Source organism: Microtus oregoni, unplaced genomic scaffold, assembly GCF_018167655.1.
Source record: "Microtus oregoni isolate MIOR12 unplaced genomic scaffold, Mior012 000097F_ref0000449, whole genome shotgun sequence".
NCBI classification, from domain to species: Eukaryota; Metazoa; Chordata; class Mammalia; order Rodentia; family Cricetidae; genus Microtus; species Microtus oregoni.
In genome coordinates, this window is record NW_024544710.1 from 668,990 (window position 1) to 689,080 (window position 20,091).

General features: G+C 46.5%; 2 protein-coding genes across 2 annotated transcripts in view; one reads left to right on the forward strand and one right to left on the reverse strand.

The window, feature by feature from the left end:
* Positions 1–6,424: 6,424 nt before the first annotated feature.
* Positions 6,425–11,414, reverse strand: LOC121442917. The gene is given in 2 exon segments (XM_041644551.1): positions 6,425–6,907; positions 8,063–11,414. Coding segments are annotated over 2 exon segments (3,585 nt in total). The 5' UTR covers positions 11,307–11,414; the 3' UTR covers positions 6,425–6,566.
* A 4,728-nt stretch (positions 11,415–16,142) lies between these two features.
* Positions 16,143–20,091, forward strand: part of LOC121442858 (palmitoyltransferase ZDHHC15-like) — a 122,230-nt gene continuing 118,281 nt past the window's right edge. The window contains exon 1 of the mRNA XM_041644510.1: positions 16,143–16,357. Within this exon, the coding sequence (XP_041500444.1) occupies positions 16,222–16,357 (136 nt within the window). The 5' untranslated portion in view covers positions 16,143–16,221. The remainder of the gene's footprint in view (positions 16,358–20,091) is intronic.

Here is a 20,091-nt window from a genome sequence, read left to right on the forward strand (position 1 = left end):
ATTTCAGATGGCCCAAAGATACTTAAGGGAATGTTCAAGTTCCTTAGCTATGAGGGAAATGAAAATCAAAACAACTCTGAGATACCGTCTTACACCTGTCAGAATGGCTAAGATAAAAAACACTAATGATAGCTTATGCTGGAGAGGATGTGGAGCAAGGGGAACACTCATCCATTGCTGGTAGGAATGCAAACTTATGCAACCACTTTGGAATTCAGTGTGGTGGTTTTTCAGAAAACTGAGAATGAACCTACCTCAGGATCCAGCATTACCACTCTTGGGAATATGCCCAAAAGATGCTCAATCATACTACAAAAGCATTTGTTCAATTATGTTCATAGCAGCATTATTTGTAATAGCCAGTACATGGAAACAACTTAGATGCTCCTCAAATGAAGAATGGATAAAGAAAATGTAGCACATCTACACATTAGAGTACTACTCAGAGGTAAAAAAATAATAGCATCTTGAATTTTGCATGCAAATGGATGGAATTAGAAAACACTATCCTGAGTGAGGTAACCCAGACCAAAAAAAAAAAACCGAATATGGTATATACTCACTCATAAGTGGATACTAGTCATAAACAAAGGACATCAAGCCTATAGTTCATGATCCTAGAAAAGCTAAGTAATAAGGTGAACCCAAAGAAAAACATATATAGATCCACTTGGAAATTGGAGGCAAAAAATTGGTATCATGGGTACGGGGGTAAAAGGAAGGGGAGAAGAGGGTGTTGAGGAGAACTTGAGGGGTTGGGATAGTCGAGATGGAGGAAGGACATATATGAGAGCAAGGAAAGTTTTTTTGACTGAGGGAGCCATTATGGGTTAGCAAGAAATCCTGCTCTAAAAAAATGCCCAGAAATCCACAGGGATGACCCCAGCTAAGACCCTAAGCAATAGAGGAGACAAATAGAGGAGAGGGTGTCTGAACTGGCCTTACCCTGTAGTCATACTGATGATTATCAACAGAAGGAAACAGAGCCAATGACCCATATCGGAGCACTGGACTGAGCTCCCAAGATCCAGTTGAGAGTGGAAGGAGTGAGAGTATGAGCAAGGAATTCAAGACTATGAGGGGTTCACCCACTGAGACAGTTTGCCTCAGCTAATAGTAGCTCACCAATTCCAACTGGTCTGAGTGAATGAGCATGGGAACAAACAAGTCCCTCTGAAGGTGGTTGCCTGCTGGGGCAGACTGAGGGGCCCCTGATAGTGACACTGGGATGTGTCTCTACTGCATATACTGGCTTCTTGAGATCCTTCTCTTTGAATGTATACATTGTTCAACCTAGATGTAGTAGGGAGGGACTTGGACTTTCCACAGGGTGAGGTGCATTGCCCTCCCTTAGGATTGGAGCGGGTGGTGGGGGAGGGTCTGTGGAGGGAGTGGGAGGAAGGGAGGGAGTGGGAATTGGATTGGTATTTTTTAAGTAATAAAAAACCGACAATATTGAGATGGGTAGTGGAGGTGCACTCAGGAGGCAGAGGCTGGAGCGAGGATCTCACAATTTGAGGTCAGCATGGTCTACAGAGTAGTGAGTTTCAACACAGCCAGGGGTACACAGAGAACTAAAAGAACTAAAAAAAACCCATAATACTGTTAACATTAGTGTTTTCCAAAATGAAATATTTAAGTATCAATCTAATAAAATGTATAAATGTGTACATGTTCTACATGAAGAACACTGATGAACAAAAGCGGATTAGAACTAAAACAATGGAGAGGTTTCACCACATTCATATAAAAGTCAGAATGTCACTAAGATGTTAGTCCTTGCCAATTAAATCTATACATTAAATGTGTTCACAATCAAAATTGCAAGAAATTATTGATAGGTATAAAAACAATTATAACTTTATAGAGTCCTAAAATAGCAAAGACAATATTAAAGAAGAACCACTTTGGAAGAAGGACACTTTCAAGACATTCTGTGAAGCTATAGTAACTGAGACAGGGTAGTAGTAATAGATCAAAGAAGAGATAGAACTGAACAGAACAGAGGACTCATATGTAGGCACACATAAATATTGTCAACTGACCTTGAACCAAAGAGTAAATACAATACATGGAGAAAAGATTGGCTTTTTCACAAATGGAGCTAGAACAACGGGACACCTATATGCCTAAAAATAATTCTGAACTTAAATTTCAGAGACTCCATAAAACATCAATGTTTATTGCAGTGCTTGCCACAATAGCTAAGTTATGAAGCCAATCTCAGTGTCTGTAAACAGAGTAATGGATAAAGTGTGGTATACAAACACAATGGAAAGTTTTTTGGTAATGTGTGTCTGTATTCTGTTTTCTTAATTTTTTAAATTTTACATACCAATTCCAGTTCTCCCTCCCTCCCTCCCTCCCTCCCTCCCTCCTACCCCCTTTTCCTCCCATCCCACCCTGATTTTCTCCTCAGAGAAGGTAAGGCCTCCCCTAAGGAGTAAACAAAGCCTGGCACAGGAAGTTGAGTTAGGATCAAGCCCCTCCCCCTGTGTGAAGACTGAACAATGTATCCCACCATAGGGACACAATGGAATTTTAATCAGGTATAAAAAAGAATGAAGATTTTACACTTGAAAGAAAATGGGTGCAATTAGAAATACTAAAATTAAGTGAATTTAGACTCAAAGGAACAAATATGTTTTTTCTCATTTGTAAATGTTAAATTCAGAAGGAAACATAAAATTATGGATGAATAGCAACGAAACTGTCTAATGGAATGAAGGAAATAATCAGAGTGGAGAGTGATAAAGGAGATGGCACAGGGGGTATGAGGAGGAATACATGAAAAGTTATATATATTTTTTAAATATTTATTTATTTATTTATTATGTATACAATATTCTGTCTGTGGTGCAGGCCAGAAGAGGGCACCAGATCTCATTACAGATGGTTGTGAGCCGCCATGTGGTTGCTGGGAATTGAACTCAGGACCTTTGGAAGAGCAGGCAATGCTCTTAACCTCTGAGCCATCTCTCCAGCCTGAAAAGTTATATATTTATATGGAAATGTCCTTACTAAATACTCCCAATAAAAAGGAAAACTACTAGGTAACTCAATAAAAAGGTGCACAAACAAAAGTGGCATAGCAGTCCAATCCAACATCCACATAAAAATATGAAAAAGAAAACTAAGCAAAGCCTCTAGAAGATCATAACTTCTCAACTACTGAATTCAAAGATACTGAAACTGGTAAAACAGTGTGTGAAGATTTCTAAAGTCTATTAGTAAAAATAATCAATGACCTCAAAGAATATACAAATATGTACATGAATTTGTAAAGTTTTTCTGGCTTGACAAATCTCTCCACCAAGGCAATAATCCAAATCAGACCAAATCAAACCATATTAGAAAATGCCCAGGTTTAATGGATGCCAGCACTCCCCAGTGGCCCTTCAGCCCCCTCCCCCAGACCAGGAAACCACAGAGGGGGAGGGAAGAACAACTGGAGTGACCACGTGTTCCTTCTCTAGGGGGCAGCCTAAATAGTCTGTGGGAGTGGTCTTGACCCTCCCTAGGGAGGTGTCACCTTTTGGCAGGCTTTCTCAGAGGTGGAATTTGGACTGAGGCAACTTCCAGGAAAGGAGGCTTGAAATTGAAGTTTCCATCAAACATTCCAAAATGAATGTCAGGGTCTGGGGTGATGCTTCCAACCAAACCGAATTCAATCTAAGACCTGGAGGAGAAAGTCAGCAATAGAGAAGAAAATTTAAGAAAACCAGAATTGTGCACAATACATCCTGTAACGTGGAAGAAAAATGAAGCAAATAAAAGGCCTTTCAGGGGAAAAAAGAAAGGCTAAAAATGAAAACCTCAATGATTCAAATTTAAACCTGAAAGACCCCCGTGGTAGGCAGTCTTTCAGACCGGGGAGACCCTCCCAAGGAACAGCGAGACCACTCTCCGGATGCAAACAGCAAGAGGCTTTTATTGAGTACACAGGTACCTGGGGCGGCTTAGTCTTTCGGGAGACAAGCGCGCCTGCAGACTGGGGGAAGGTCTTTTTATAGGAAAGAGGGCAGCAGAAGCAGATTACAGAAGCAAATGCATCGTTAGGGGTCAGTTGGAATGGGGCAAGGGGCACAGGGGGTTTTTCCTTTCCCAGCACAGATGTATGGGAACAGACATCCTGTTAATTGATGTCCTGTCCTAATCTATGGATATATAGATCCTGTTTTGCAGCCAAGCAAATGCATCGTTAGGGGTCAGTTGGAATGGGGCAAGGGGCACAGGGGGTTTTTCCTTTCCCAGCACAGATGTATGGGAACAGACATCCTGTTAATTGATGTCCTGTCCTAATCTATGGATATATAGATCCTGTTTTGCAGCCAGGGACACTGACCTTACTCTGCACTTACAGTCGTACGTCAAAAGCTCTTTGAAGTGACGTTACAGCAGATAAGCTGGGATCTTTCATAGGGGGAGTTGTCTCCTCTGTGAATTACTGATATTCTAGATTGGGCACGTATACTGACTATAGGCATCCTGTTTCCCTAAGCAACCGGGATGTTCTCATTAGAGCAGGCCAGCTGCGGGTTCCTTATCGCTTGAGGCCAGATGGCTGACCGGCTGACCGTGGATATCTTGCCTGGCTTTTCCGCCCTCATTTTCAAGTCGAACTTCCCTGCTCTAATTACTTGCGTTGCTGCAAAGTTTAAGCCTTGCAAAATGGCGTTACTGCTGCTTAGTGAGTGGGGGTCTTTCATTCCCCCCTTTTTTTTTTTTTCTCCGAATAAAATCCTTTATCTACTCAGCTGCGGTATCCCTATTCTCGGGATCAAATTGTCTAAGTTGGTGGTACTGTTGTGTCAGGACCAAAGCCTGGATGACAGACAGCCTGTCCTTCATAAATTGTACTAGCCGGTTGAGAATGCATGGTCCGAAAAGCAGAATCAATAGTAGTATGATTAGGGGTCCCATAATGGAGGAAATCAGGGTGGTGAACCAGGGCGATCTGTTGAACAGTCCCTCAAACCAGCCTTGATCAGATTCAAAGAGCTGCTGTCTCTGCTTAAGTCTTTCCCTCAGCTTTGCCATGTTGTCTCTGACTAATCCTGTGTGGTCTGCATAAAAGCAGCATTCTTCCTTTAGGGCTGCACAAAGTCCTCCTTCCTGCAGGAACAGTACGTCTAGTCCCCGCCTGTTTTGTAGGACTACCTCAGACAGTGAGGTTAAGGACTTTTCCAATGCACTGACCGATTCCTCCAAGGCTTTTATGTCAGTGTGCATGGCTGCCTGTAGTTGCCTAAACTGCTGGGTGGCGGCAAGGGCTGTTGCTCCGGTCCCTATCCCTGCCGTAATGCCTCCAACAGTCAATCCCCCAAGCAGGAGGGCTAGGGTGAGGGACACTGGCTCTCTCCTGAATCTAGGTCTTCCTTCAAACTGAGCATACACATATTCTGGTTCATGGTAAGTTATTTTCGGCCATAACTCAATTAACACACAATAATCAGAGGATATGTTTAAGACTGAGGAAGACACACAGGGGGTCAGTCCCGTGCTACAGGCCCAGTAAGTGCCATTGGGAGGTGTTAGGTAATAAGTGCCCTGGGGCAGGGCTAGTGTGGTGTTGCAGAGAAGTGAATGTGAGGGTGGGACTTTTCCTATACAAAGGCCCTCTCCTGACACCTCCGATAGCGTCAGCTTGTGCCGTGGTATATTGGAGCATTGGGCTGGTGGGGAGGTCTGATTGGTAAAATTCCCCATGAGTGCCAACCCTTCATAATAGGGGGGCCTAGGTAGTAGGCAGAGCCAGCATTCTTGAGTCCGGTTAGGGTTGGTTAAGTTTAAGGCTTGATATGCCCCCTGTATAAGGCCGACCAACCTGTCCCCAGTTCCGGATACCGCCGGAGCGGGCACTGACGGGAACGAGCCCTCCGCTAAAGAAGTTGAGGAGAGTGCCGGGGTGGCGTTTCCTGAAGGGGGTTGGGCTGGCGCTGGGGGAGGTTTGGGAGGGGATGGAGCCTGTTGGTCGCCCAGGACTGTGTTGGGGCCCAGGGACGAGGATGGAGAATCCGGGGTGAAGCCATAAGTGAGAGTAATTATAGCTCCATGGTCTGGACCGGTGGGGTCGTATCTCCGGATCCCCCATGATCCTGTTAGGGCAGGGGCCTGGTCCTTACATTTTGAAAAGGTCAGGCGAATGTTTGGGCCGGAGGGGTAAGGGGTCTTATCCCAGTATTCTATATGTAGGGGATCATTTCCCTGGGGGGTTCCCCAAGAGCTAGCCAGGGATCCCCAGGAGGAGGTTTCGCAGCCCCAAGCGTTACAATAATATTGGTTGGCCGTGCTATGTGAGCATCGTTTATGGCTCCGGGTCCCCGGACAGGCATACCAATCAGCATTGTTACCGGGAACCAGCCCTCCCACTGCCTGGAACAAGGTGACTAGATTGGCTTTCATTTCGGGTGGGCATCCTAGATTCTTGGGCCCCTTCATGGTTGTAACATTGAGAATCACATCTGTACCGGCTACTAGGAGGGTCCAGGTGCTCTTTCCCACAATGTGGGGCGAGACTGAGCGTTCTCCCAGGGCGCGGGGGGAGGTTATGAGCATCATCAAGACTAGGTACGGGAGAGTCTTATCTTTAGAGGGTTTTGTGTGCGGTGGATCCTCCATGATGCCCCGGTTGTGGTTCCGTCAGGAGGGCTGGCTGCTTTGACGTGCGACGCGTGGACCCAGGCTGCGATGCCGTCAACTTTCAGCGCGGTCGGGGTGGTCAGTAGCACGGTATAGGGTCCCTTCCAGCGGGGTTCCAGATTCTTAACCTGATGCCTGCGGACCCACACGGTGTCGCCAATCTGGTAGTTATGAGGCACCACTGGTCTGTCCAATTGCTCCTGGTAGGCTGCAGCAAGTGGTTTCCAGACCTCACGTTGCACGATTTGGAGTGCCTGCAAATGAGCTTGCAGAGAAGGACTATTAGCAAAGTCTGAAATATTGGAATCAAAGAAATTAATGAAGGGCGGGGGCGCCCCGTATAGTATTTCAAAGGGAGTAAGTCCATGGGGTCCTGGAGTGTTTCTGGCCCTGTATAGGGCCAAGGGTAGTAGGAGTACCCAGTCTCTAGAGCCAGCTGCAAGCGTTAATTTGGTCAAAGTCTCCTTAATAGTTCTGTTCATTCTTTCTACCTGTCCTGAGCTCTGGGGTCTGTATGCACAATGTAATTTCCAATCAATCCCCAATAGCTTGGCCACCAACTGACTTACCTGGGAGACGAAGGCGGGCCCATTATCAGTGCCCAACATTTGGGGCATGCCATACCTGGGGAAGATTTCTTCCAGTAGCTTTTTGGTCACAATCTTTGCGGTCTCATGCTTGGTCGGGAAGGCTTCCACCCATCCCGAAAAGGTGTCCACAAATACCAATAAGTACCGGTATCCATACATGCCTGGTTTTACTTCGGTAAAGTCAATTTCCCATTGTACTCCTGGTCGATGACCGCGAATTCGCACCCCCTGTCCCACCTTGGCTTTTCCTGCATTCACCTGTGTACATGCTCTACATTTGTCCACAACCTTTTGGAGGATGCTGTCTCGCCCCAGTAAATAGCAAAAAGTCTCCTGCCGATCTAACAATGTTTTCATCTTTCGGGGGCTTAGATGGGTCAGTTTATGTAAGTAATCAAGCATCTTATAAGTGTATGCCATCGGCATCACTGTTTTTCCCTTCCATGTCCATTCGCCCGTTCTCTGGTCCTGCTCCGCTCCCATGTCTGCCAGGAGCTTCAGATCCTCCTCATCATATTCGAGGGGGTCTCTCCTATCCTGGTGCATGGGCAGTATGGCTAGCGGAGCCTGCAGGGCCACCTGTTTAGCGGCTTCATCAGCCAGCCGGTTTCCTCGAGCCTCAGGGCTGTCTCCTTTCTGGTGTCCTGGGCAATGTATAATGCTCAGTTTTCGAGGCAGAAATAAAGCTTTTAACAAGGCTAAGATCTCTGTTTTATTTTTAATTTCCTTTCCTTCTGAAGTCAGTAGCCCTCTTCTTCGGTATATTTCCCCATGAACATGAGCAGTGGCAAAAGCATATCGGCTGTCAGTGTAGACATTGAGCTTCTTACCTTCTGCCATCCTCAAAGCTTGTGTCAAGGCGACAAGCTCTGCTCGCTGCGCAGAAGTCCCTGCAGGCAGAGACTGTGCCCAGATCACTTCGGTCTCCGTGGTTACCGCTGCACCCGCCTTTCGCTCACCTTCCCGCAGAAAGCTGCTGCCATCAGTGTACCAGGTGACATCCGCATCCCGGAGGGGTTGATCCGTCAGGTCCGGTCTGGTCCCGTGCATTTCCGCCAGGATCTCGAGACAGTCGTGTTGTTCCGTCTCCCCCTCCTCTGGGAGTGGTAGCAGGGTTGCAGGATTGAGCGCCACCACTGGTCCGAAATGGATTCGGTCCGAGTCCAGGAGCATGGCCTGATAATGGGTCATGCGGGCATTGGAGAGCCAGCGATCTGGGGGTTGTCTGATTAGAGTCTCAATTGCGTGTGGGGCCAGGATGGTCAAAGGTTGGCCCATAGTCAGTTTGCCAGCGTCCTTGGTGAGGACTGCCACTGCTGCTACCATTCTGAGGCATGGGGGCCATCCTGCGGCCACGGGGTCCAACTTCTTGGATAGGTAGGCTATTGGCCGCCGCCAGGGCCCCAACCTCTGGGTCAAGACCCCTTTTGCATATCCTTGCTTCTCGTCAACAAACAAATCAAAAGGCTTAGTCAGGTCAGGGAGGCCTAAAGCTGGGGCTGTGAGCAGAGCCCGTTTGATTTTCTGGAAAGCCTCATCCTGATCCGATCCCCATGAGTACATCACCCCCTGCTTAGTCAGTGGGTACAGAGGGGCTGCCAGTTCCGCGAATCCGGGGATCCAGAGCCGGCAGAATCCCGCTGTCCCTAGAAACTCTCTCAGCTGGCGGGGTGTCCGGGGTGTAGGGATTTTCATAACTGTGTCTTTCCTGGCCTCCGTTAGCCACCTCTGTCCTTCTTTGATTTGGTACCCTAAGTAGGTGACCTGCCGTTGGCATATTTGGGCCTTCTTGGCGGAAGCTCGGTACCCTAGGTTCCCCAAAGCTTGTAGTAATGCCTCAGTTCCTTTTTTACAGTCCTGAGCCGAGGTAGCAGCTAGCAAGAGGTCATCAACGTATTGCAACAGCATCAGGCCAGGATGCCTCACTCTGAAATCCGCTAAGTCTCGGTGTAGGGCCTCATCGAACAGGGTGGGGCTATTTTTGAAACCCTGAGGCAACCTGGTCCAGGTCAGCTGTCCCGAAATCCCCAATTTAGGATCCTTCCATTCAAAAGCAAATATAGGCTGACTTTTGGGGTGCAGTCTCAGACAGAAGAATGCATCCTTGAGGTCCAGGACGGTATACCAAGTATATGAGGGTGACAGTCCACTTAACAGATTGTAGGGGTTAGGAACTGTCGGGTGTATGTCTTCCACCCGTTTATTGACCTCTCTTAGATCCTGTACAGGTCTATAGTCCCCAGTTCCTGGCTTTTTCACGGGCAGCAAGGGGGTATTCCAAGGGGACCGGCAGGGGACTAATATTCCCTGATCAAGAAGCCTTTTGATGTGAGGCCTTATTCCTTCCCTTGCCTCGTGAGACATGGGGTACTGTTTAATCGAGACAGGAGTAGCAGTTGTCTTGAGGCTTACCATTAGAGGGGGCTGCTGTCTGGCCAGCCCCATTCCCCCGGTTTCTGCCCATGCCTGGGGAAAGCGGTCCAGCCAATAAGCCTCAGTGGGGGCCACAGTGGTACTATCTTTTTCATGCAGCCTATATTCATCTTCTAGGCTGAGAGTCAGCACATGTAAGGGTTGTCCCTGAGGGCCAACTACCTGTGCTCCGGTTTCCTTGAAGAAAATTTGAGCTTTTAATTTTGTGAGCAAGTCCCTTCCTAGGAGCGGATATGGACAGTCGGGCACGTGGAGGAAAGAATGAGTCACCTTACCGGTTGCTAGGTGAACCTTGCGATCCGTGGTCCATCGGTATCGTTTTCCACCAGTGGCCCCTTGGACCCAGGCAGACTTGTCACTCAGGGGTCCGGGGTCCCTGGTTAGCACCGAGTGTTGAGCTCCTGTGTCGACCAGGAAGGTGACGGGTTGCCCCCCAACATCTAAGGTTATCCTGGGCTCAGGGGGGGGCTCCTGGCCCTGACCCCCCTAGTCGTCCAGGGTCAGGAGGGAGGTCCGGGGTGGCCCGAATCTCCTGGGCCCTCTCTGTTTCTTGGGGCAATCTCTTGCCCAATGTCCCTTTTCCTTGCAGTAGGCACATTGGTCCTTGTCAAGGGGTTGCCTTTCCCTGTCTCCTCCCTGTCTATCCTGCCTTTGCCCTGACACTACGGTGGCCAAAAGCTTAGTCATTTCTTTATGTCTCTTGCGATCCCTCTCCTTTTCCTTTTCCTCAGCTTCTTTTCTGAAGCGGTCCTCTCTCTCCTCTGCTTCTCTCCTGAGGCGGTCCTCTCTCTCCTCCTGCGTCTCCCTTTTATTGAAAATCTTTTCTGCCTCCTTTAACAGATCCCTGAGTGAACTTTCCCTGAGGTTTTCTAGGCGCTCCAGTTTGCGCCTGATATCTGGGGCTGACTGCCAAATGAAAGACATGGAGATATTGGTCTCCTGTCCGGGGTCGTCGGGGTCATAAGGAGTATACCTGCGGTAAGCCTCTTTAAGCCTCTCAAGGAACGCAGAGGGAGTTTCCTCTGACCCCTGTACAACCTGCTTTACCTGAGCCAAATTCGTTGGGCGTCGAGCCGCCCTGTGGAGACCCGCTATGAGCAACTGGCGATAGAGAACTAGGTGATTCCTACCTTCCACCGTGGTGAAATCCCAAGAGGGACGTTCAAGGGGAAAGGCAGAATCTATTTCATTAGGCAATTGGGTGGAGCGGCCATCAGGTCCCCGGACTTCCTTCCGGGCTTCCAGGAGGACCCTCTGCCGTTCCTCCGAAGTCAGCAGGGTCTGCAACAGCTGCTGGCAGTCGTCCCATGTAGGCTGATGGGTGATCAAGATAGATTCAATCAATGCGGTCAGCCTAGAGGGGTCCTCAGAGAAAGGAGGGTTATTATTTTTCCAGTTATAAAGGTCCGAGGAGGAAAATGGCCAGTACTGCAATTGGCCATTCATTCCCGTGCGGAGAGGGAATGCCTGTGAGGAGGTTGTATCTGCTGCATGCGGCTGGTCCCTCCGTCCCCTCAGGCGCGCGGCCATCGGCGAAGGATCAGGAGAGGCAGGCGTCTCTCTCTCAGTGGGGTCCGCCTCATTCGGAGACTGCGGGGCTGGCTCCTGGTACGGCGGAGGATCCTCCGTGAGGAGGTCCATTAGCAAGTCGCCCTCTGGAGGCAAAACTTTGGGGATAGGGGATCCTGAGGACTTGGTGAGGGCTGGGTAGAGGGAGGAGCGGGGCGGGGGTCCCGTAGGGGTGGGAAGGAGTGGAGGGGGTAGAGTGGGTGCAGAGAAAGTGAGGGTAGGGGGATTTGGGGCGATGAAGGGCTTGACCCAAAGCGGTGGGTCATAAACCATCGCTTCCCAAACCACAATATATGCGACCTGGTCTGGATGCCCGTGAGGGCCAGGATCCATCACCTTGGCCTTCACCTGTAAGATAACATTGATGTCAAAAGTTCCATCCCGAGGCCAGCCCACATTGAATGTGGGCCACTCTGAGGAGCAGAAAGTTACCCAACGTTTCTTCCGAATGTCCAGTGACTGGTTATTTGCAATGTCTTGGACATCTCGCCAGTGCTGCAAAGTGAGGCTTAAAGGGGTGGTTACAGATTGGCCCATTCTCTCAACCGCGGTGACAGTAACAATCAGACAAACGCACAAAATACAACTTAGACCAACACAAAATCGCGCAGCGCGGCTTCGGCGTAGGACCGAAAGCAAAACTTCAGACGGAGACTCTGAGGATCCGGATTCCTCGTCTCCCAGAAGAATCACATACCCTTCGGACTGTGGGGGCGCCCCAAACAATCCTATTCGGTAAGGATTCACAGAGTTACCGATGGGCCAGGCACCACATCCAGCCCCAGATGTCCCTGAGACGTCTCCCAGGGCTGCGGTCGGGGGTATGAGCCCGTCGGCTCCCCACGTCCGCCCGATACAGACCTAGTCGGCCAACTAGTACAGAGTCAGTCGCAAGCGCAAACACAGAACACCGAAACACGGATACACTGAAACACTGATATTCAGGGGAAACAATCGCTGGCCAGCTTACCTCCCGGTGGTGGGTCGGTGATCCCTGGACAGGAGTCTCCAGATCTCGGTGGAACCTCCAAATGAAAGACCCCCGTGGTAGGCAGTCTTTCAGACCGGGGAGACCCTCCCAAGGAACAGCGAGACCACTCTCCGGATGCAAACAGCAAGAGGCTTTTATTGAGTACACAGGTACCTGGGGCGGCTTAGTCTTTCGGGAGACAAGCGCGCCTGCAGACTGGGGGAAGGTCTTTTTATAGGAAAGAGGGCAGCAGAAGCAGATTACAGAAGCAAATGCATCGTTAGGGGTCAGTTGGAATGGGGCAAGGGGCACAGGGGGTTTTTCCTTTCCCAGCACAGATGTATGGGAACAGACATCCTGTTAATTGATGTCCTGTCCTAATCTATGGATATATAGATCCTGTTTTGCAGCCAAGCAAATGCATCGTTAGGGGTCAGTTGGAATGGGGCAAGGGGCACAGGGGGTTTTTCCTTTCCCAGCACAGATGTATGGGAACAGACATCCTGTTAATTGATGTCCTGTCCTAATCTATGGATATATAGATCCTGTTTTGCAGCCAGGGACACTGACCTTACTCTGCACTTACAGTCGTACGTCAAAAGCTCTTTGAAGTGACGTTACAGCAGATAAGCTGGGATCTTTCATAGGGGGAGTTGTCTCCTCTGTGAATTACTGATATTCTAGATTGGGCACGTATACTGACTATAGGCATCCTGTTTCCCTAAGCAACCGGGATGTTCTCATTAGAGCAGGCCAGCTGCGGGTTCCTTATCGCTTGAGGCCAGATGGCTGACCGGCTGACCGTGGATATCTTGCCTGGCTTTTCCGCCCTCATTTTCAAGTCGAACTTCCCTGCTCTAATTACTTGCGTTGCTGCAAAGTTTAAGCCTTGCAAAATGGCGTTACTGCTGCTTAGTGAGTGGGGGTCTTTCAAACCAAAGTAGAAAGCATCAACAAAAAATTTTAACAAACTGAAGAAAGAATATTAAAGAGAATGCTATATTTGACTCTAGACAACAAAGAAACCAAACTAAATAGGTATAAGGAAGATCAAAGATTAAAAATAAAAATAAAGGCAGAAAATTTCCAAAATTTAGAGGAAATGGAAAACCAAAGACAATAGACATTTGGAAAGTCAAATATACATCAAACAGTGAAGAATCTCTCCTTAAGATATCAAAAGTAGCAATGAAAGTAACAATATTAATACCTTTAAAGGGTAAATTCCAACTCACCTACAAAGACAAGCATAAAAATGACACCCAATCTTTCATTAGAAACTGGAAAAGCTCAAAAATACTGGAATGATGTATTTTGAACCCTACAAGTATATAACCAATCATTGAGATTGCTATATGCAATGGAGGAGGGAGACAAATCAGAACACAATAGAATGGTACACATGTATTAAAAACCTGTCACAAAACTTTTTTCCTTATTTTGTATGCTAACTTAAAATGAAGAGAGAGCCTAGAGAATGAGAGAGAAATCTGCTATCTATACATGTGACAAGGATAATAATCTAGAATATAGAAAGAATTTAGTTTGATCTGGGCAATGGTGGCACACGCCTTTAATCCTACCACTGAGGAGACAGAGACTTATCTCACCCTCACTGGTTACAAGTGATTAACAAATTCTATTGCTTATTTTCCCAAACAGTTCCATGTGCCTCTTCTTCCCCTGCTTTGGACCCAAAATCTTTGTTGTTGTTGTTCGAGATAGGGTTTCTCTGTAGCTTTGAAGCCTTCCTGGAACTAGCTCTGTAGATCAGGCTGGCTTTGAACTCACAGAGATCCTCCTGTCTCTGCTTCCCGAGTGTTGGAATGAAAGGCATGCACCACCACCATCTGGCCCACAGTCTTTTTTAATTTTAAATTGTGTGTGTGTGTGTGTGTGTGTATGTGTGTAAGGTGGGCAGGTGCTCACAGAGATCAGAAGAGAGCCCCAGAGCTCCAGGAGATACAGTTACAGGCAGGTAGAAGGGACCTGATGTGGGTGATAGGAACCAAATTCTTGAAGCACAAGCTCTTGTAACCACTGAGCCAGTTCTCCAACCCCTAATGCCCAACCTCTTGCTGTCAAAATATTAATCAAGATGTTAGCCTACTGTGATACCTTCGAATGAGAGTGTTACAGTCTCTTCAAATATGCCATAAAGTTTTATACATCTTCAGCATTACATAATTTCCTTTACCTGGAATTCCTTTCCCCCTAATTCCCTCTTTAAGCTTGTCACCTTCATAGTAAGCTAGTCAGTACTCAGTCTAGCTCAGAATTTCTTCTACATTTAATCATTACCTCCACAAATATACTTGACTTAAACAAAGTAGATGCGACGGTCTCAAAATATAAGTTCTAAGATCCTCAAATCCATGATTAATGGAAATCTGAAGTGTTTGTGTCAAAACTTCAGAGCTAAAGAACTGATCGGGCTATTAAATATTGTAACTAAAATATACACTGCATTTCATTATGTTATTACTTTGGTAACATCAACCTTTATCTTCATCTGAAAAGCAACAATAAAGCTTTAGGAACATTATTGCATGTATAACCACACATTTCAAACACCAAACAACCTTTTAAAACCTCTTGCTCCCACACATCAGTTACACAGAATGTAAGTCAAAACTGGGTCTCAGCGAAATTATAGTATCTTCATGTACTAGACCTTTGGAAATCATTTAAACAATTCGTGTGAATTACATAGATGCCCACCTATCACACTTCTATTATTGTACTTGTGTCAAAAACAGCAACCTGTCACCTGGATGAGGACGTGAGTTTCCAGGTGGCAGGCAGTCCCCGCTTTGTCATTTTTTATTTATACTAAAGTTGACCTAACAGAAAGCACCGACTACAAAATTAGTTATTGAATGAAATTGCCTGCAGGTTGGTCTCCCTGCCCCAGGCTATCTTCCTCTCAGAAATTCTGCCTATTGTTTTACAAAAATACCATTGTGACACCTCACCATTGCCCCTCCACCTCTGCAGACCTTCAGGCTCTGCTTTTCAGGATAGTGTTCCCAGTTTGACAGGGCACAGAAGAGCCCTCATACCATGGCGGCACTCTATTTTCAGTCTCATCCCCACTCTCTCCTTTTCCCATAAACTCTCTTCAAGGTACATCAGCTGTTCTTGGAACACTTTGGAATTCTCATTATGCCATGCCTTTTCAAACATGTTTCTGGTTTGAAAGGTCATCGATTCTCTTCTGCCTGAAAAAAAAATGCCTTTATTAATAAAGCTTAGATCAAACGGCACTCTACCTTTAGAGTTTTTACTGAGCACAACATTTTTGTGACCCACGCTTGACTTCTGCACCATTGTGTTTATTCTGAAACTATACTAAGCTCATTCTGCAGGGAAGACAGAAAGGGAGGAAGGAGTGTCCTGTCAAGAGATTTACCCCAGCAGAGACTGCGGCACTACGTGTTAAGCATACTGCTCAAGCAGCAGTGGAGGATGGGGATGGATGACCTTTAACTCAAGAGATGCTACTGTGTGGTGTGCATCTTTCACACAGTTCTGTGTACTTGTGTGTTTGGGGATTGGGACAGCAGAGAAAAGGGGAGACGGGAAGGAAGAGAGGGAAAAGAGAAATTGAAGAGAAGGTGGACGCAGTGCAGTATGGGCAGACGGGCGGACCCACAATTCTTAGGCTAAACAGTTTTGCAGAGGTCCAGCCCTACAAGCTGAGCCGAGCAAGGGGTTGAGGGTGGGGGGAAAGGTGGAAAGGGAAGGACTTCAATCCCTCTGAGCCCACCGGCCTGGACTGCCTGGCAACCCCCTTTTGTCCCGTCACACCCGGAACCTCCAGCCGTGACTCACACGTACTGTGCCACGCGGGGCGCGCTGAGCAGCGCAGCCCCACAGGTGGCAACGGTTTGGGGACCGTTCCCGCCAGGCTAGGCAGTGGAGCGCCGCACAGCGCGCCTTCCCGCCTCCCAGCCGCCGCCCAAGCCTTTCCCGGCCGGCGCCAGCAGGCCTGCTCGGTCGATCTTCGAGCCGAAGATGCGGAGGGGCTGGAAGATGGCTCTGTCTGGGGGGCTGTGGTGCTGCCGCCGGGTACTGTCCTGGGTGCCAGTGCTCGTTATTGTCCTCGTCATTCTCTGGTCCTACTATGCCTACGTCTTTGAACTCTGTCTCGGTAAGTGGGGCTGGGCACAAAAAGTGGGGAAATTATGCTCTAACATAATCGTCTGCCCTATCCTTCCCACTGATGTCCCCAGTGCGCTCAGCCCTCACTCTGCAGTTTTCCTTTCGTTCCCAGAAAAACTCCTAGTCTACAACCTTGGGCTTATCACAATATCTCCCACGTGCCCTGCCACGAGGGTCCCACCACGTCGCCCTCAGCGCTCCTCTGGGTTTTCTTATTTCTTTGCCCTCCCCACGATAATCTCCTGGCTCTTCCCACTAGAACCCCCCTTTCCTGTACAGGGTAACCACTTAGGCTGTGTCTTCTCCTTCTGAACCCACCCAATCAATTGAGGAAGCACCATATCCTGTGTCCTTAAAGTGCCCGCTCCACCAAGGCAACCAACTAAGAGTCCCACCATTTTCCCCTCCTACTAGGATTCCTTCCGTGCTGGGGATTCCCTACTAGGAATCCAAAACTATTTCCTGTACTCTAACATTAGCTCACCTTTTTCCCACATTGGGACCCATACTTTTCTCTCTGTACATACAGGCTGACATGTTTCCCATCTCCACCCACTTATGATCCCTCTCCCTCTCCCATCAGAGCATTCTGTTCAATCTCACTTTTCCTACAGTAATATCCCGCCATCCTTTCCCTAAGACTAAGACACACACACACACACACACACGAGAGAGAGAGAGAGAGAGAGAGAGAGAGAGAGAGAGAGAGACTTCATATGTTCACCTTCTTATGACTTCTCAGTATGCTCTGTTCTACCTCATGATTAACACAGTTAATAAGCATTTCTCTTTCCTTCCCCGTGGGCTTTCCTCATTTTCAGAATTCTTACAGTGGTGTGGGGTTCTACACAACACTCTTCTCATTCTAGGGCTCTAATTGTACCACTTTAGGGTGACCTCCAGCCTCTTCCCTTTCCACTTTGGGAAGCGTTCAACTCCTTCCCATTAGAAGGCCCGCATTATTCTCTGACACACCACGTGTAGAACAGAGCATACTAAGAAGTCATGAGAGTGGTGATTTTTCCTTGTTATCTTTTCTGAGAGACATTCTCCACCCCTCCAGTGTTTTCCCATTGCCCCCACCGCATTCTGTCACTAGCTGTCTCTGGTGTTTGTCCTTGTTTCCTCTAGGAGTGCACTTGCCGCCTTGCCTTCCAAGCCTGGGAAATTCAGTTCTTTTTTGCTGAAGTCTGTAACACTTTCTGCCCCTTTTCAATGGGAATATCATTTCTCATTTCCTCTTATTAGACCACCCCCTTTAATGATGTTGGGCCTTTCTTATGGCATGGTCGGCCACCCTCCTTATTTATAATATGTTTCCCACCATATCTTTCGTTCTTTCAAACTCAGAATTCTACATTATTTCACAACACAAAATCCAAGACCCTTCCTTGTATTTACCCACCACCATACACTTAGATACCTAGGCCCCAAGTCCTTTGTCTATTGCACATGGCCTTCTAGCATAGCCATAAACTCAAATTAATTTTCATAATATGTCCTTTCTCCTTTCAAGAGAAATTTCTCACAAACCATTGAAGAGTCCCCATATCTTTTCAAATGAGAACTCATTAATACCTATTATCACGTCAGGACAAGAATTCCATTGCCAACAGCATCCATACACTTGTGGCCATCAATTTCTCCTTTTTATTCAATGTGGGCTTCTTATTGCCACCCCACTTGCTCCATCAGACATCTCAAATTTGCTTTCCCATGACTCATTTATTTCCTCATATCTTAACTTCACACCTGAAATACTATGGTTATTGCGCTACTTTTCAGCCCCAGGACCCAACTACACTTATACAGCTCCTTCTATTACATATTTGGTAAACCCCACCCCTACACAGATTTAGGTGAAGTAGGGAGGCAAGAAGTTACCATGTTTTTCTGATATAATACTTCCTTCTAGTCAACTCTATACATTAAGATTTGACTTTTATCTGGCCTTCTTGACGATGTTATGGAAATACAGAAAAGACTTTTACAAATAAATTTTGTTTGTTGCTTTCATGGATCGATATTTAGGCTGTTTTCCCTTTCTTCATCTCAATATTAAGGTACATGAAGTAGACTCTACAGTGACTGGGAAGTTGTCCTGTTCTCTGACCTTTTCACGTTAGCTTTTTTGAATGATTAACTAGAGATCAAAAGTTCAGCCCCGTTGTTATTGTATGTACACTGCTCCTAGGAACAATGCCACATTGTAAACACTGTTAAACCTACTTTAAAGTCCTTTAGTACTGACTTATATGAGTTCCCCAAGAAATCATGTTAAAAATCAGTAATGGGGAGAGTTAGCTCTTACATAGAGTACTTACTTTGTGCCAGGAAACAAAATGTCCTCATTAATGTAGCTATATTACCAGTCTATATATCACCTCATTCAATCCTCACAGATATATAGGGTAGGTGCCATTATTATCCCCACTGTGCAGATATGTAAACTGAGTCAACAAGCTGAGGTAAAACCGAGAGTGTGAGAAAATAGGTGTGGTAGCAAATACTTGTAGTCTCAGTATTTGTGACGTAGAGGCAGGAGGATCAGGAGCCCAAGGACATCCTCAGCTACCAGGAAAGTTTGAAGTCAGACGTTTGTTTTTTTTTAACAATTTAGTATCAGTTGGCATTCTTTAAACTAGGCTAAGCCCAGCAAAGATTCTCAGTCTGAGATAGGAGGATCACTTGAGTCTAGGAGTTCAAAACAAGCCTCTATAATATAGGTAGAACCCATGTCAAAAAATAAAAATCAGTAATATAAGTGGCCTGGCCTTGACTTCTGTTTCTGGCTCCGCCATTCTGTGATGCCATGTCCACTTTACAATATTAAATGTTTTCTAAAGTTTTAAATGGAGAGAGAGAGAGAGAGAGAGAGAGAGAGAGAGAGAGAGAGAGAGAGAGTTTTGTTGTTTGGAGTGATATGTCACAGTATGCTGTGGAAATCAGGAAGTGTAGGACTTGGTTATGTCCTTTCAGCATATGGGTTCTGGGGATTGAACTCAGGCCCTCAGACTTGATGGCAAATGCCCTTACACTTTGAGCCCTCTTGCTGGTCCTTCATTTTAAAATCTTTGAACAAATGTATGACCTGGATTTCAGAAATGGTGAATCAAAACTTCCTAAAGTTACATTTAGTATACCATTGAGGACTGTAAGTCAAGTCTGCCTGATAAAAAAGCCATTCCTTTATCAATGTAACAAAAACAGTAAATTAGGGTTTTGAGATGACTTAAAAAGTAATATGAAAGAGCTAACTTCTTTCTGAAGCGAATCTCATCTCTCCTAAATATCAGGCTATAACTGAAACTAAAGGTGATAATTTTGTACTTCTATTTTTATTTTATATTTTTAATTATAAAATTATTACATGATTACCCACTTCCTTTTCCTCCCTCCAATTCCTCCCACACACTCCCTTGCACTGTTTCAAATTCATGGCTTTTTCCTTAATTGTTGTAATACACACACATACATGCATACATACACACATGCATACACACACATACACACACACACTCGTAAATACATAGGTACAACCTGATCAGTCTGTGTCATGTAGTTGTATGTATATGTTTTCAGACCTGACCATTTTGTATTGCATAATCAATTTATGTGCTCTTCCCTGGGAAGACCATATCTCCTGCTCTCCTTAGTTGCCTGGAGTTCTTTGTTGAGGCCTCCTGAGGTTTCCCCTTCCATATTAGCATGTCTACTGTTGTC